At 53.9% G+C, this 16,078-nt stretch overlaps 1 protein-coding gene across 2 annotated transcripts; it reads left to right on the plus strand.

Moving 5' to 3' along the window:
* Nucleotides 1-582: 582 nt before the first annotated feature.
* On the plus strand, nt 583-9,909 carry LOC141583188 (NUT family member 2G-like). 2 transcript variants are annotated; one of them, XM_074392523.1, is made up of 8 exons: nt 583-725; nt 3,099-3,795; nt 5,614-5,742; nt 6,701-6,837; nt 7,306-7,595; nt 8,063-8,179; nt 8,532-8,758; nt 8,912-9,473. In XM_074392523.1, the coding sequence occupies exons 1-8, from the start codon at nt 710-712 to the stop codon at nt 9,471-9,473; spliced, it is 2,175 nt and encodes a 724-aa protein (XP_074248624.1). In that variant the 5' UTR covers nt 583-709. The 2 variants fall into 2 exon arrangements, with proteins under 2 accessions (XP_074248624.1, XP_074248628.1); XM_074392527.1 differs by lacking the exons at nt 8,532-8,758; nt 8,912-9,473 and adding an exon at nt 9,871-9,909.
* The last annotated feature ends 6,169 nt before the right edge of the window (nt 9,910-16,078 follow it).

Here is a 16,078-nt window from a genome sequence, read left to right on the forward strand (position 1 = left end):
CCACATAGCCACTCTTTCCCCGACTGAGGCTTTCCAGCAAAGGAGATGGGAAGTAAGGCTGGCCTGCTGGTGTGGACAGATTCCAGCACCATACAGGACCCGGGGACTCAAGGACGGCTTCCACAACGGTGATGAGCACACAGCCACCTCATAGCCTGGATCCTCTGAACCAGGCACAGGATCCAGACGTGGATCGTCTGACAAACACAGGGGTTCTTAGGAAGTGTCCTAAATTGTGTTTAGGAAGTGCAGCCCCTGTTGAAATTCATCAAGAGCGGGAAAGAGCCCAAGTGGGAAGGAGCATGGGTTGAGGGGCACAAAAGTAGGTCTGTTGACAAAGAATGGAAGTAAAGGGGACATCAGGTTGAAGCTTTGTGCTGTGAGTCAGAAGGACAATTGAAAAGTTGCCTAAAGAGGCGCACACAGTCGGCGCTGCTGCCGTCCAGCTGGAAGGGAACCTCAGTTCTTGCCTATTGGCCGGAGCTCTTTACAGAATGTCCCCCACCCCTACCAGTACCTGCTGCACTGCCCCTCCCCCTCTGCAGAATGTCTGGGGTCCTATGTTCTAAACCTATTTACTTTCAAATTTTCCCTGATCTACCTGAACTCAGGAGAATCTGTTGAGGCAGTTCACTCTCTGGGTCCTGCCCTTGACTTTTCTCATTGTGGAAACTGTCAGACAGCGGTGATCAGCACCCAGCCTGAGGGGATGGCTTCAAATGGAGGTGAGTCTGTAGGGACAGGGGCATTATCCAAGTCTCTGCCATGTTTCAAGTCCTTGGGAATTCAAATTTGACACTGCCCTGGGGACAGTCGATAGGGCTGATGTTGAGGGAGGGAGGGAGCCCTGGATGTCCCCAAAGACATCATACCTAGGGAGGGCCATGGCACCCTGAGTCTGTGGTTAGAGAGGATGGCTCCTTAGAGGCAGACCAAGATGCCTGGGGGAATACACCGTGTAGGGGAAAGGACGGAGTGGATGTATTGATTCTTTCTAGAGGGGGACAGGTCACGTCACCATGTGTTTGTATGGCGTGGTGGGATGGTGTTGTGCTGGTGGCCCAGGGAGGATGACAGGCAAGCCTAAGCCCTGTGTTGTGTCTTCAGGCACCTGGAAGGTGTCCTTCCATAGTGTTCAGAGGGATTTGGACTGGACTTTTCTAGATATTAGGGAGGAGTGGGGAGAAGGGGTCTCAGCCAGAAAACTGTTGGGTGGGTTGTCTGTGACAGAGCATGCAGTGACAGCCTCTGGGTGGGTGAGGCTGGGGGCTACTGTAACTGTCACAGCCTCTCAGCTCCCTCCCCAGAGGTGGCTTCTCGGTCAGTTCAGGTGGCTGTTGGCTCTGATTTAACAGGGGTGGGGGCAGTTGGGGAAGTTCAGGCAACACGGTCTGGGCTTCCCAGGTTATTCTGAATTGTTCGTCCTTTGGTGGAAGCTCAGGTCTTCAGACCCACTTCCTCCTGTCTGCTAGCTCATGGCCCGTCCTCTGCACTTTGTGTTACTGTGGAGAGGAAGGATTTGCTTCTGTTCCATGTCTACTACCTCGTGAACAGGGGACAGGCATGGACTCTTGCTGGTTCTCAGTGGAAGGGTCTGGAAAGCCTGGTTTCCGATTCAGTAGAGGAAGGAGAATAACACACAAATAGGAAGACGGTCCTCTTATTATTATGATTATGATTATTATTATTATTCAAGTTAGGCTGTGTGTCCTGACTGATGAGCTGCACGTGCTGTATCCCTATTTCCCTTGACTGGAGACTGCATGAGGTCCTAGGGACCAGGGATGAGCTCCAGACAACTTTGCCCACCTGGCCCATGGCCCAAGAACCTCTGGTTCTTGGTTGGTCACTATATTCAGTTACTGGGAGCTCAAAGGAAAAGGACCAGAGGTGGGCTCCTTGTCCCAGGAACTACTGTAACATGCCCGGCAGCTGTGAAAATCCCCGGACACCTCCCCTGACAGCCCCACTGCTCACCGCTTGCTGGCTGTGCTCTAATCGTGTGCTGCTGTTGCTGGCTGCGCAATGACAGTACCTCAGGGAATGCCACCACCGCTTCTCAGACCTGCTCCCTGGGAACAGAGCTTCCTGAGTGGCAGCCAGGACCACCGAGCACCGAGGAAAGGGTGGCCCGAATCTGATCCCTGTGTAGCACTTGCTGTGCCTGGTGCCGGGACAGTCACTTGCAGGCTGGGCATGACGTGTGTGGGTTATCTTCAGGGCTCACAGGGTGCTGGCTTGGGAGAGATTCCCATCCAGTGGTTTTCTTTCATTGTTTCTTTTTTGAGACAGATTCTTCCTCTGTCACCCAGGCTACAATGCAGGTGCAATCTTGGCTCAGTGCTGTCTCTGCTTCCTGGGCTCAAGCAATACTCCTGCCTCAGCTTCCTGAGGAGCTGGGATTACCCGCGTGCACCATCACACTCAGCTGCGTTTTGTATTTTAGTAGAGACATGGTTTCACCACGTTGACCAAGCTGGTCTTGAACTCCTGACGTCAGGTGATCCGCCCGCCTCAGCCTCCCAAAGTGCTGGGACTACAGGCATGAACCACCACACCTGGTCTATTCAGTGGTTTTCTTTTGTTGTGCTGAGTTAGGAAAGAAAGGGCTTTACAAGAGCTTCAGGAAAAGAAGACTGAAGAGGAGATGGGGGCACAATATTAGGAACCTTCTGGCTTCCCGTAGGCCTTCTGAGTGCAGAGCACTGTCCTGGTGGAGGCCCCTCACCTGCTGCTGAGCGTGCCGAGGGCCACCAAGCCGGCGAGAGATTCATCCCTGACCCATGGCTTGGGAGATGCCTGTAAGGCTGGCAGGGTCTGCCAGGGATGCCCGAGGGAGACCCTCAGACGCAGTGAAGGCTTGGCTGTTGCTTCTGGCAGACAGGGGTCAGGGAGTCTTGTGGAGCCCGGGCCAGGCTCTCTAGTGAGGCGACCCTCCCATGGAGGAACAGAGCATCCGATGCACACACAGGGACACTTGCAAGCTGCAGAGTTTCCCTGTCACACGCTCTCAGTTCTTGGGACACCCCTCTGATTCCCAGTAACTACTGCAGTCCTGGAGACCCCAGCTCATTCACCTCTTTCCTTTGTCTTCACAGCATACCCAGTGCTGGGACCGGGCATGACAGAGAACCCTGGTGCCTCCATGCCAGTGTTCATGGCTCTGCCCTTCGCCACACCTGCTCTCGGCCCAGCACACGGGCCGCCCCTCGTGACTGCAGCGGTTTCTCCAGGCGGCCCTCCGGTGCTGTCTGCCTTCCCCAGGACCCCTCTGGTGGCAGGACAGGATGGCCAAGGCCTGAATTGGCCCGGGGCTTCCAACGTCCTTGTCCAGATGAGGACAGAAGTGGGGCCTGTGAAGGCCCCTCAGGCACAGACCTTGGTCCTAACTCAGGCCTCCGTTGTCTGGCAGGCTCCAGGCACCCTCTGCCTGGGCGTCACATGTCCACCTCCCCAACCCCTGGCAGTGGCCCCTATGGTGCCCGCTATGGCTGCCCAGGTCTTTTTGGGCACCCAGGCCTGCGAGGGAGGCTGGTCCCAGGGCCTTCCTCCTCCAGCACCACCACCGGCTCCCCAGCCGGCCCCGATGACGGCCCCAGGGAATGCTGGGCCATGGCCACAAGGGGCTCATGGAGAGGGCAGCCTGGCTCCCTCCCAGGCCAAGGCCCCCCCGGACGACTCCTGCAACCCCAAGAGCGTGTATGAGAACTTCCGACTCTGGCAGCGCTACAAGCCCCTGGCCCGGAGGCACCTTCCCCAGAGTCCGGACACGGAAGCGCTTTCCTGCTTCTTCATGTGAGTGTCCTCGGGGCACCGGAGCTCGTCCTGCAGCTCACCCGTAAAGGGGCTGCGGGATGGACGGGAGGTCACGCTGTTCAGGGGAGCTTGCAGGGCAGTCTTGAAGGCGATGGGCTGAGCTATGGAAGGGCACATTTTCAGCAACATTAATCTGGCTGAGGCTCAGGACAGACTCTCAGGGGCCTCATGTCACCTGCCCCTCACTGTGCCGTGAGTCCAGCCCATCCTTCCTTTCAGTCATTTTCATGACAATGTTTACAGAAGACCCAGGTCAGAGAGGGTTCCCGGTCCGACATGAGCCATGGGTTGGGTTTAGGACTTTGAGTTCACCCCAGTGCCTCCCCTTGACCTGGGTGGCGAAGGCCAGGGGCACAGCACATGGGGCTGGGGTGGGAGCTGCAGGAACCTGGCACACGCCCACTGTTCTGCTGAGGTCCCGCTGGCACAGCGGTGGTGGAGCCTGCACAGGGGATGGTCTTGGGCCCCGCACTAGGGTCCACGCTGGGCAGGTATTTGCAGCTTCGCCCTCGATCCCTCCTAGAAAAAGGGACGATGATGCTTCCTTCAGAGGATGGTGAAGAGGTGACTTGAGCTCACATATGACACACGCAGCACAGTGCCCGGCACACGCTGTGACACATTACATGACAGCAGTTATGATTACTGTCCCTATTGCTGTCATTATCAGGACTAGGCCATCTAGGACAGCGCTCCCCAAAGCCACGGGCTCCAGTGATGGCTCTGAGTGCACCACGAGCCCAGCAGCCCAGGGCCGTGGACTGTGGTGCCTGAGGCAGCAATGCCAGCATCTGGGGGAGTTTTTCGTTTCAGTCCCAGTCCCGCCTTTCTCCATCCTGCGGTGCCTCTGTGACCCTGTGTCTCCCGCTGATGAGCAAACCCGTATTCCATGGGAGCTTGGGCACATCCACGAGGGAACACACTGGCCACTCCCTAGGCAAGTCCCCTGCCCAGGGTGTAGGTGTAAGGAGGCCCCATCTTTGCTCCCAAAAATCTTGCCGCCCCTGCATCCTGGGACTGGTTGCCTTGTCCCTTGGAGCTGAGTCCCGGTACACTGGGGACCCTGATTCTCGGAGTGGAGCCGCCCCAGGCTACAGGCTCCACGTGCAGTGGGCGTGGATCCCGCTCTGCTTTGGTTCTGGTTTCTGCTCCTCTCCAGGACCCAGAGGCTGCGTCCCCAGGGGCTGCCTTGCTCCAGAGTCCCCAGGAAGCTGGTTAAATGCTCAGTTCCTGGGGCCCTGGAACCTGCACGTTAACCCTCGCTCCCCGGTCATTCTGTGTGCGTGCTGTCTCGGTCACCTCGGGCTCTGCCATGACAAATGCTATAGACTGGGTGCTTTATCGGGACACAGTCACGTCTCCCAGTTTCAAGGTCGGAAGTCCCAGGCTGAGAGGGAGAGCCCTGGTGTCTCCTCCTGCCCTTATCAGGGCTCAGATGCCATGACGGGAACCCACCCACGTGACCTGCTCTAACGCCGATTGACTCCAAGAACGGGCACACCGGGGCTGAGGACTTCAGCACAGGAATGCTGGGGACACACACGTTCCACCCACAGTACTGAGTTCACTTGTCAACACTGAAGACTCGAGGGGCAGTCGGAGAGGCCACCCGGTGGCTTGTGTTGATGTTTGATCTCGGGGGCGTGTCCTGGAGGTTGAGGAGCCCACGCTGGGGAGAACAGGACCGGGACAGATGGCAGGACAGGTGTGGGGAGGACAGGGGTCCGGTGTTGGGACCAGGTGGGCTTGGGAGGGACGGTGGGCTTGTGGACGGGGGCTGACTGCACCGCCTTACAGCCCAGTTCTCAGATCCCTGGCCCGGCGGAAGCCCAGCATGACCCTGGAGGAGGGACTGTGGCGGGCCGTGCGGGAATGGCAGCTCAAGAGCAACTTTGACCGGATGATCTACTACGAGATGGCGGGAAAGTGAGTCTGGGGTGCAGGGTCAGAGCCCGCATGGCAGGGTGAGACAGGGTGACAGAGGCCAGGTGGCCATGGTGGCTTCTCAGCGTGGAGCATGAGGAGGGTGTGGCCAAACAGGCTCTCCTGGGCCCCCGGCCCCCTCAGGAAGCTGCTCCTCCCTCCTACAGTCCTCGGGGGTCTCTATCTTGCCCTGGTGGGAAGTCACGCCCTGCCTGGCCTGGGGACAACCCCTGCCTGACACTGGGGGTCATGGAGGGAGCAGCCAGCATCACAGCCCAAAGGTGGTCACCACCAGCTGTGGGGATGGGGGGAAGGGGCGCTGGAAACTATAGACAGAGCGGGGTGCACTCTCCTCACAGCAGTGGCCAGAAGTCGGTTTTCACCCATCCCGGCCTGGACAGGATTGGAGAAACCTGTGTTGGGTCAGGGGAGACCTGCGTCCAGGACACCATGAGACCCATCTCTGGCCTGCCTGCCTTTGCTCCTGGGCAGTCCCCTCCATTAAGACAGACAGACAGCAGCCTCAGGGGAAAGGGGCCCTGTCTCCTGGGCCCAGCTTTGGCTTCCTCCCAACCAGGCCTGGTGCTCCTGGGTCATCCCCACAGTCCCAACCTCAGGACTCCTGCATCTGGGCAACATTCCTGACACCTTCTGCCATAAACCCCACCCCTGGCCAGCTGAAGCCTGGAGGAGGGGTCACCCTGGTGCCTCCAGGGCCTCCTGGCCCTGACTTGAGTCAGGAAGCCCTGTTGATGCCATGGACTCTGCAGGGGCCCGGCGAGGGAGGGTAAGCCCAGAACTCTGGGAGCAGCTCCCTCCTGGGACTGGGTAATGGGTCCCAGGGAGGGTCTCGACAGCCCACCCCAGGCACTCCTTCCCATCCCTGCCATCGGCAGCTGCCTGGTCCTGGGGACAGGGCGCCTGGACCCTCTCAGCACAGCCTGCACCTTCTGCACCCCAGGTTCCTGGAGTTTGAGGCTGAGGAGATGCAGATTCAGAAGTCGCAGTGGATGAAGGGGCCCCAGTGCCTGCCTCCTCCAGCCCCGCCGAGGCTTGAACCTCAAGGACCATCGGCCCCTGAGGTGGTCAAGCAGCCAGGTACGGCTTCCCACGTTCCCACAGGAGCCACGGCAAAGGCCAGAGGGGCCAAGGGAGGCCACTGTCCCCACACCCCATGCCTCCCTTCAAGAGAGGGATTTGTTCCTTCCAACAAGACAGCTCAGGGGAGCCGGGGGCTGGGCGTTCCATGGTCATGAAGTCCGTATTCACCTGGTCACGTTTCCTAGCTACTCTCTCCCCTCCCCATTCCAAACCTCAACATACAATCTGCCCAGAAGCACGGATGAGCGGGTACAGTACCCGGCATATCAGTGGCTCCAAACTTCCTCCCAAACGACTCTGTCTCCCATGTGCCCCTCCTGCGGCGTCTCCTCGGGGGCGCTGTGGTTCAGGTGGTCCTGACCCCGCTGGGACCCACTTCACGTCCCCGAGCCCTGCCCTCCCCTGTGTGGTGCAGGCAGGAGGAGCAGCCCTCACCACGCCCGTCCTCCTCTCTCCCTGCCTCAGTGTACCTTCCCAGCCAGGACGGCCCCAAGGCCCCGCCTGCCTGCCTGCCGCCACCCAGTCCCCAGCGGCCAGCGGAGACCAAGGCCCCGGAGGAGATGCCCCCTGAAGTGGTGCAGGAGTATGTAGACATCATGGAGGAGCTGCTGGGGCCTCCCGCTGGGGCCACGGGGCAGCTCCCGGGACAAAGGGAAGAGGGCGAAGTGGAGCAGGACGGGGACGAGATGCTTTCAGACCCCGACCTCCTGAGCTACGCTGACAATCTGTGTTCCCAGAAAGACTTCGTCACCAAGGTGGGCTGGCCTGAAGTGCTGGGGTCTGCAGGATTCTGGGGCGTGGCACTCACAGGTCCTTGGAATTAAGCTCTGTTCCTTAGCTACTCTGCAGGGGGTGAGTGCGTTTCCGTGGATTTGAGTGTCTGTGTATGTGATTGTGTGTCTGTGTGTTTGTGTCTGTGATTTGTTACTATGTGTCTGTGTGGGTGTGAGTGCGGCGTGGGTATGTTACTTGTGTCTGTGTATTTTCCTGTGTCGTATGTGGGTCTGTCTGTGTGTCTGTGTGTGGTTTGTGTGTCTCTGTCTGCATGTGTGGATGCTACCAGGTCTGTGGTCTGTGTGTGGAGCTGCTGGTCGCCATGGTATGAGACAGCTCCAGAAGGGCGGGGACGGGGCGCTCGCTGCTTTCTGCGACTCCTCCAGGTGTCCTTGGCTCCAGGTTACTCCTGCCCGGGAAGCTCACGCCGTCTTCCTTCTGTTTCCAGGTGGAGGCCGTCATCCACCCCCGATTCCTGGAAGAATTGCTTTCCCCAGATCCACAGCTGGATTTCCTGGCCCTAAGCCAGGAGCTGGAGCAGGAGGAAGGGCTCACCCTTGCCCAGGTAGAGCAGGGAGGGAGGGGCACCCAGGTACCCCGGGGGCGGGAGGGACCCGGCACACAGGCCCCACCTGATTGTCTACCCGACCCTGCGGGGATGCTCAGCTTCTTGGGGAGCCGCTCCGAGGTGGGGAGGTGCAGGTTCAGATGGAGCAGGATGGAGAGGAGCCAGGAGGGGAGTCAGGATGCAAACTGCAGTGAGCCCAGCGGGATGCCCGCAGAGCCACACCCTCTGTCTTTGACACGCCAGCTGCCTCAGGCTTCCCTGCCTGCCGCCCAAGTGCCCTGGTCTCCACCACCCTGGGCCCTGCTCACACCTGGGGCAGTGCCAGTAAGTGCCCCCTTTCCTCCTGCAGGTATCGGAGAAGCGCCGCCTGTCCTTGAAGGAGGAACGGTGTGCCAGGGCAGCCCCTGGTCATGGCACTGCCCGGTTGGACTCAATCTCTTCTGAGTCTGCAGTGGGCCAAGGAGCAGAGAGAGATGTCCCTGGGCCCCAGCAAGGGGTCAGCGTGGAAACCTGCCCACCCCAGATGGCTGCCCGGGACCCTCAGGGACGAGGCAGAGCACGCACTGGCATGGCCAGGTCCAAAAACCTTGTTAGGCTTTTGGAGAGTCTGGATTCCCATAAGCTGAGGGCTGCCCGGCCAAACTCTCCTCCCCAGGACCAGAAACCCACCCCCCAGATGGCCTCCCAGGACCCTCAGGGACGAGGCAGAGAGCGCACTGGGATGGCCAGGTCCAAAAACCCTGTGGTGCTTTTGGAGAGGCTGGATTCCCGCAGGCTGAGGGCTGCCCGGCCATACTCTCCTCCCCAGGACCATAGACCCACCTGCCCAGGTGTGGGGACCAAGGACACCTGGGGTCTCCCTGGAGCCTCTCCTGTCAAGGGGTCACCCAGGCCGTCGAAGGGGTCAAGTGAGGAGGAGAGGGAAATCCCTGGTGTGGTTTCTGTCGTGGGTACCAACTACAGGCTGCGGCCCTGGAAGCTGTCCCAGAGCCCTGTCCCTTCCTCGGGCCTTCTCAGCCCAGAAGGGCGGAGACCCCAGGGAGCTCTTCAGTCCCAATCTGCAAAGAGAAGAGGCCTCAGCCCAGCAGCCACTCATGCCACCAAGTCCAAGAAGCGAGCTCTCTTCGGAGGCCCATCCCCTGCTGAACATTCACCCCACCTAGGGCCTGGGCTCAGAGTCTCTTGGGCGCAATCCCCGGCTCGGGGGCTGGGTGGCCCCTCACAGTCCCTAAAGAGAAAGGGTGACCCCTTGCTCTCTAAGAGGAAGAAAAAGCAGCACCGCAGCCAGTAGGGGGACAGGGCAGGCCCTCTGGTGCCAATCCTCAAGGGTGGGGCTCTCAACTCTCGGACCCTCAGGGCACCGGCTGACCCAAAGCAAAGACTTCTCCCCCAGTGCTGATCTTGATGGGCATTAGCTTTGGAGGGTGGGAGTGTGGGAGGAAGAGGGTGGCTGAACGGAAAGGGAGGGCCTTGGGGGAGGGGGTAGGAGGTGGGGAGCAACACCCTGGGGGTCTCCTGTGTAAATATAATAAATATAGTTGTATCGGAAATGCTCTCGGGGCTGCTGCCTCTGTCCTCAGGGCTGTGCTGCTCAGTGGAGGGGGTCTGTGAGGGAGAGCAGAGGGACCGGGGGATGCCAGGCACTGGGGACCCACGGGAGCCGGCCCCACTCGTTCCTCCAGGTGTAGGCTGCCCCTTCAGACGCTCCAGGGACTGACGGATGCTGAGGAAGCTCTGATCCCTCCCGCCACCCACGCACAAGGCCCCGCCTGCTTTAGTTATCAGCATCCCTGGAAAATCCCGGCATGGAGAGAGCTGGCTGGCTCTTGTTCTGCCCGTGGGAGCTGAGGAGAAGGCAGCTGCCTGCAGCAGGGACACAGGGAGAGGCGGCCGCTCCTGCTTAACCCTCGTCAGGAGGAGCTCGGGCCCCGGGCTGAGGGGAGATGTCGCGGGGTCCATCCACACGGGTGTGCTTGGGATACGACGGTGCGTGGGGAGCAGGGGAAGTCCCTCTGCCAGTTTCTGGGCAGGAAAGAGTCTTGTCCGACTGGTGGAAGCAGATGCTCCTTGCTGTGGCCACAGGGACTGGCCTCAGGGGCCCGGGGGGTCCGCATGGAGCCCCCCACAGCTATGATTCCCTTCCCGTATGATGACTGAACTCCTGTGTGGAATTGATGCAGACACAGATTTACATCGGTATCTGAAACAGTTCCCTCCCAACCCACCATCACCGACGGGCACAAGCACGGCCAGCATGCCAGGCACAGGGTGAGTGTGTCTGCTGGTCCCAGGGCCAGGGAGAGCTGGGACCCGGGCCGAGAGGGGCCGAGGGTCAGCCGCCCTTCTGCCAGGCACAGACCTCAAGGGCAGAGCAGGGGCTGCCTGGGATGTGGCACTGGCTGTCTGGGAAGTGCCCTGGGAGTCGGGGGCCAGGCGTTCGCTGAAGGGACCACATAGATGACAGTTGTCCCAGAAGATTATCATCCCCCTCCCCTTTTTTTTTGAGACGGAGTTTCACTCTGTCACCCAGGCTGGAGTGTAGTGGGGTACGATCTTGGCTCACTGCAACCTCTGCTGCCTGGGTTCAAGCGATTCTCCTGCCTCGGACTCCCGAGTAGCTGGGATAACGGGTGCCTGCCACCATGCCCAGCTAATTTTTGTAGTTTTTAGTACAGACAGGGTTTCACCATCTTGGCCCGGTTGGTCTTGAACTCCTGACCTTGTGATCCACCCACCTGAGCATCCCAAAGTGCTGGGATTACAGGTGTGAGCCACAGTGCTCAGCCTTTTTTTCTTTTTTAACTATATACTATCTAGGTTTACATAAGTACACTCTGTGATGTTCCCACAATGACAAAATCACATTATGACACATATCCCAGAATGTATCTCCACCATCAAGCACTGCCTAACTGTATTCTAGTTATCGTACATCACGTCTCTTAAACTTTTTCCTCTTATCTAACTGCAATTGTGTATCCTTTTATCAATATCTCTCTATAACCACACCCCCAGTCCCCGGTAACCACAGTTCTACTCTGAATTTATACGTGTTCAACTTTTTAAGATTCCACGTGTGAGATCATGCAGTATTTGTCTGTCTGGCTTATTTCATTTCACATAATGTGCTCCAAGTTCATCCATGTTATCAAAAGGAGAGGATTCCTCTTTTTTAAAGGCAGTATAATATTCCATTGGGTACATATGGTCTAATTTTTTTAAGGTATGCACTGGTATTACCACAATCTTTGGAAATGAGACAATAGCTTAGCTAAAAAAGATAATGTTTCTATAAAGGCATATAAATAAACATCTTGCTAATGACATTTGACTTAAAGAAACAGCTAATAAAAATAAGTGATTGAAAGGGGAAAAAGGTTTTGTTTTTTTGGTTTTTTGTTTTTGCCGGACATTTCTGTTGTAACCATAGACATATTTCGCTATTGCAATTCCAACACAGCTGGAAAACAAACTGAAAATTTCCCCAGGTTTACTCTGGTTGTACCCCTCCTGGATTCAAGTCTCGCATCAAGGTGACATTATCATATGTGACCTCAGGTGATCCGTCTGCCTTGGCCTCCAAAGTCCTTAGATTACAGGCGTGAGCCACAGTGCCCGGCCACCTCGGTGATATTCTTACAAACACTTGGTAGTGGCGATCTAATAAGAAAACATCAGACAAGTCCAAATCGAGACACTATGTAAAGGCCCCGGCCAGTTCCCTTCCAGTGCCAAGGTCGTGAAAGACACAGACTGACAGACTGACAGGTTGGAGGAGACTAAAGAGATGTGACCACTAAACGCCACATGGGATCCTTGACTGAATCTAGATCAGAAGAAGGGGAAGAGTGAAGACCTAGTGGAAAACGCAAATCAAGTCTGTAGTTCAGTTAATAGTATCGTCCCAATGTTAGTTTATTAGCTCTGGCAAATGTGCCACAGTTGTGTAAAATGTTAACGTTCGGAGGGAAACGTGAACTGACCCAGTGGCCCATGGCATCCTACTGTAAGAATAGACTTCACTTATTCATGTATTTACTGTTGGTTTCAACTCATAAGGTTTTATTTTCCACCCCCCCATGCTTTCTAAGTCATTAGTGTACTCAATTAGATTGATACTCCAATTGTCCCAGATTTGGCCAATGGGTGGGAGTTCCTTCAGACTGACTCTTCTGTCCTAGTGGGATATTCCATCTTTCTTTTTCTTTCTTTCTTTCTTTTTTTTTTTTTTTTTTTTTTTTTGCATTTCCCTTTTGGCCTGACAAGGTATTCTGGGATCATCGAATCCTAGTCCTGGAAGCAGCGCCTTCTTCAGGTCATCCTGACTCTCATCACTGGGAAGTGGTGTTATAAGATCTAGATACTGCCTGTGCTCACTGCTACTGGTGTGTCCGCGCTTCTTAGTCTTTTCAGTGGACAGACCTAGAAAATACATATGTGCGTATACACATACATATACATGCACACAAAATGCAGGTGCACATAAACATGCATGACCACACACACACGCATCTTAGGAATCCAAAGTTCATACCAATACTTCCAATTCTAGTCCATCTTCACAGGATTCTTTTTCTTTGCCCCATTCCTCATTTGTAGGACTTTTCTTCCACAGTGAGAACCCTGGCTCCCAACAACACAGACACATGTACTCATTTGCTCAATCCGATAATGTATATAAAATAGTTTCGGGATGACTCTGCCCATACCACTACAATATACAAACCTACTACAGTTTGGATTTGTTTGTAATTCTAATTCACATATAACAAACCCTGCCCAAGCAAGACTGAGGCGGTATAGTCAAACACTATCTACATTAATTTTCCTTCTTTCTTATACAAGAGGTAACACACTGTATAGACTTTTTCCACATTGCTCTTTCATTTAACATTTCCTTTAAAACTCACTCCATAACAGTTTGCTGATACCCTCTTCATTCTCTTCACACTTACATCTGACTCCATCATGTGTTATTCAATCCATTTCCTATGCCCGAATGTCCAAGCAACTTCCAATATTTTGCAATTATAAATAATGCTGACAAGTAATCATGTGCACATGTACATTCATAATACTGGAGGCGACTTTTTTTTTTTTTTTGAAACGAAGTTTTTCACTCTTTTTGACCAGGCTGGAGTGTACTGGCGTGATCTCAGCTTACCTCAACCACCGCCTCCTGGGTTCAAGCAATTCTCCTGCCTCAGCCTCCCAAGTAGCTGGGATTACAGGCATGCGTCACCACGCCCAGCTAATTTTGTTGTTGTTGTTGTTTTGTAGTTTTAGTAGACACAGGGTTTCTCTATGTTGGGCAGCCTAGTCTCAAACTCCCGACCTTAAATGATCCACCCACCTCGGCCTCCCAAAGTGCTGGGATTACAGGCATGGGCCACCCACCGTGCCTGCCCTGACTCTTTTTTTTTAATTTTGAGACAGAGTTTTGCTTTGTTGTCCAGGCTGGAGTGCAGTGGCATGATCTCGACTCACTGCAAACTCTGCCTCCCAGGTTCAAGCAATTCTTGTGCCTCAGCCTCCTGAGTAGCTGCGATTACAGGCGACCGCCACCACACCTGGCTGAATTTTTTGTATTGCAGTAGAGATGGGGTTTCACCATGTTGCCCAGCTGGTCTCGAACTCCTGAGCTCAGGCAATCTGCCCATCTTGGCCTCCAAAAGTGCTAGGATTGCAGGCATGGGGTAACGCACGAGGCCTGGAGGTGACTCTTAAGGGATACATTCTTAGAAGTGCGCTCGCTTGCTGTGTCAATAGGTATGTGCATATATAATTTAATTAAATACTGCCAGCTTGCCTCTATAGGACTTAAAACGTTTTGCATTCCCACCAACAACGTATGAAAATGCCTGCTTCTCTACTGTCTCACCAATAGAGAGTACTGTTAAGCTTTTAAATTTCTGACAATCTGATGGGTGAGAAATGGCATCTCAGTGTGGTTTTAATTCACGTTTCTCTTTTTCGTTGAGACCAAGTTTCACTCTTGTTTCCCAGGCTGGAGTGCAATGGCGCAATCTTGGCTCACCACAGTCTCCCCGTCCTGGGTTCAAGTGATTCTCCTGCCTCAGCCTCCCGAGTAGCTGGGATTACAGGCGTGTGCCACCAGGCCCAGCTAATTTTGTATTTTTAGTAGAGATGGAGTTTCTCCATGTTGGTCAGGCTAGTCTCAAACTCCCGACCTCAGGTCATCCACCTGCCTCGGCCTCCCAAAGTGCTGGCATTACAAGTGTGAGCCACCACGTCCAGCCTGTCTCTCTTACCATGAGTGAATTTAACATCTTTTCATGTATGTATACATCTTTTGACAAAGAATCTGTGCATGTCTTTTGCCCACTTTTCTATAGGATTTCTAGTCTTTTCCCCTCAATTATTTATTTTTTTTTTGTAGATGGAGTTTCACTCGTTGCCCAGGCTGGAGTACAATGGGATGATCTCAGCTCACTGCAACCTCCGATTCACGGGTTCAAGCAATTCCCCTGCCTCAGACTCCCGAATAGCTGGGATTATAGGCATGCACCAGCATGCCCAGCTAATTTTCTCTTTTTAGTAGAGATGGGGTTTCAGCATGCTGGTCAGGCAAGTCTCAACTCCTGACCTCAGGTGATCTGCCCTCTTTGGCCTCCTACAGTGCTGGGATTACGGGCATGAGCCACTGTACCCGGCCTCAGGATTAACCCTTTATCAGAGAAATATGGTGATTTGGAATATGTTGATAAGGATTTTTGGCAGTCATTTGTCTTTGCTATAATGGTACACTTTGTCCATGCAAACGATTTTTGGTATCTGTAGTTTTTATTTATTAATCCTGTATTGACTCTGGATTTCGAAGTAGAAAGCCTCTCCCTATATTAGGTTAAAGATTATTTCATCCATGTCTCCTTCTAACATTTAAAAATGTTTTTCACATTGAAATCTCTGACCCATTAGAAATTCTCATGTGTGATGAGAGGAATGGAATTTTATTATTTTCTAAATGGCTAGTCAACGTCCCATTTATTAAAAGAATATTTGCCACAGTCATGTGAGATTCCAGCTTTCTGACAGGCATTTTTAAATGCATTCTGCTCTTTTATTTATGTTACTTTGACCTATTCACCTGCCAGTACCACGCTGTTTAAATTATAGAGGCTTTGTAAAGTTTTCAAATCTGGACGGCCTCGTCCCTCTAAAGCACTTCCTGTGCCGCATTTTTGTAGCAATTCTTAGTTGAAGTTTCCATATGAATTTTAGAATTAACTTATAGTCCATGTCAATGAAAAAACTCATTAGAATTTTTAATGAGATTGTACAATTTTGTAAATTATAAAGTTAGTGAGAGAGACTGACATCTTCATTATATTGAGATGTTTTCCAAGAAGAGAGGATGCCTTTCTATTAATTGAAGTCTATTTTTGGTTTCAGTGGTGCTTTATAGTTCTCTACTTATTGGTTTGGAATATTCTTTATTAAACTTATTCCTAAATATTTTATCTTAATCCAATGTTACCAAAATTGGAGTCACTATTTTTTTTTGAGATAGTTTTTCTTTTGTTGCCCAGGCTAGAGTGAACTGGTGCAATCTCGGCTCACCTCAACTTCCACCTCCCTGGTTCAAGCGATTCTCTTGCCTAAGCCTCCCAAATAGCTGGGATTACAGGCAAGTGCCAGCATGCCTGGCTAATTCTGTATTTTTAGTACAGACAGGGTTTCTCCATGTTGGTCAGGCTGGTCTTGAACTCCCGACTTCAAGTGATCCACCCGCCTTGGCCTCCCAAAGTGCTGGGATTACAGGCGTCAGTCACCACTCCCGGCCTGGAGTCACTAATTCTATATTTCATTTTGTGCTGTTTTTAGGTATTAACAGCCAGGGCTATTACATTCCAGAGTTCAGACAGAGTAACCCTA

This window comes from Saimiri boliviensis, chromosome 2 (assembly GCF_048565385.1).
Source record: "Saimiri boliviensis isolate mSaiBol1 chromosome 2, mSaiBol1.pri, whole genome shotgun sequence".
Taxonomy (NCBI): domain Eukaryota; kingdom Metazoa; phylum Chordata; class Mammalia; order Primates; family Cebidae; genus Saimiri; species Saimiri boliviensis.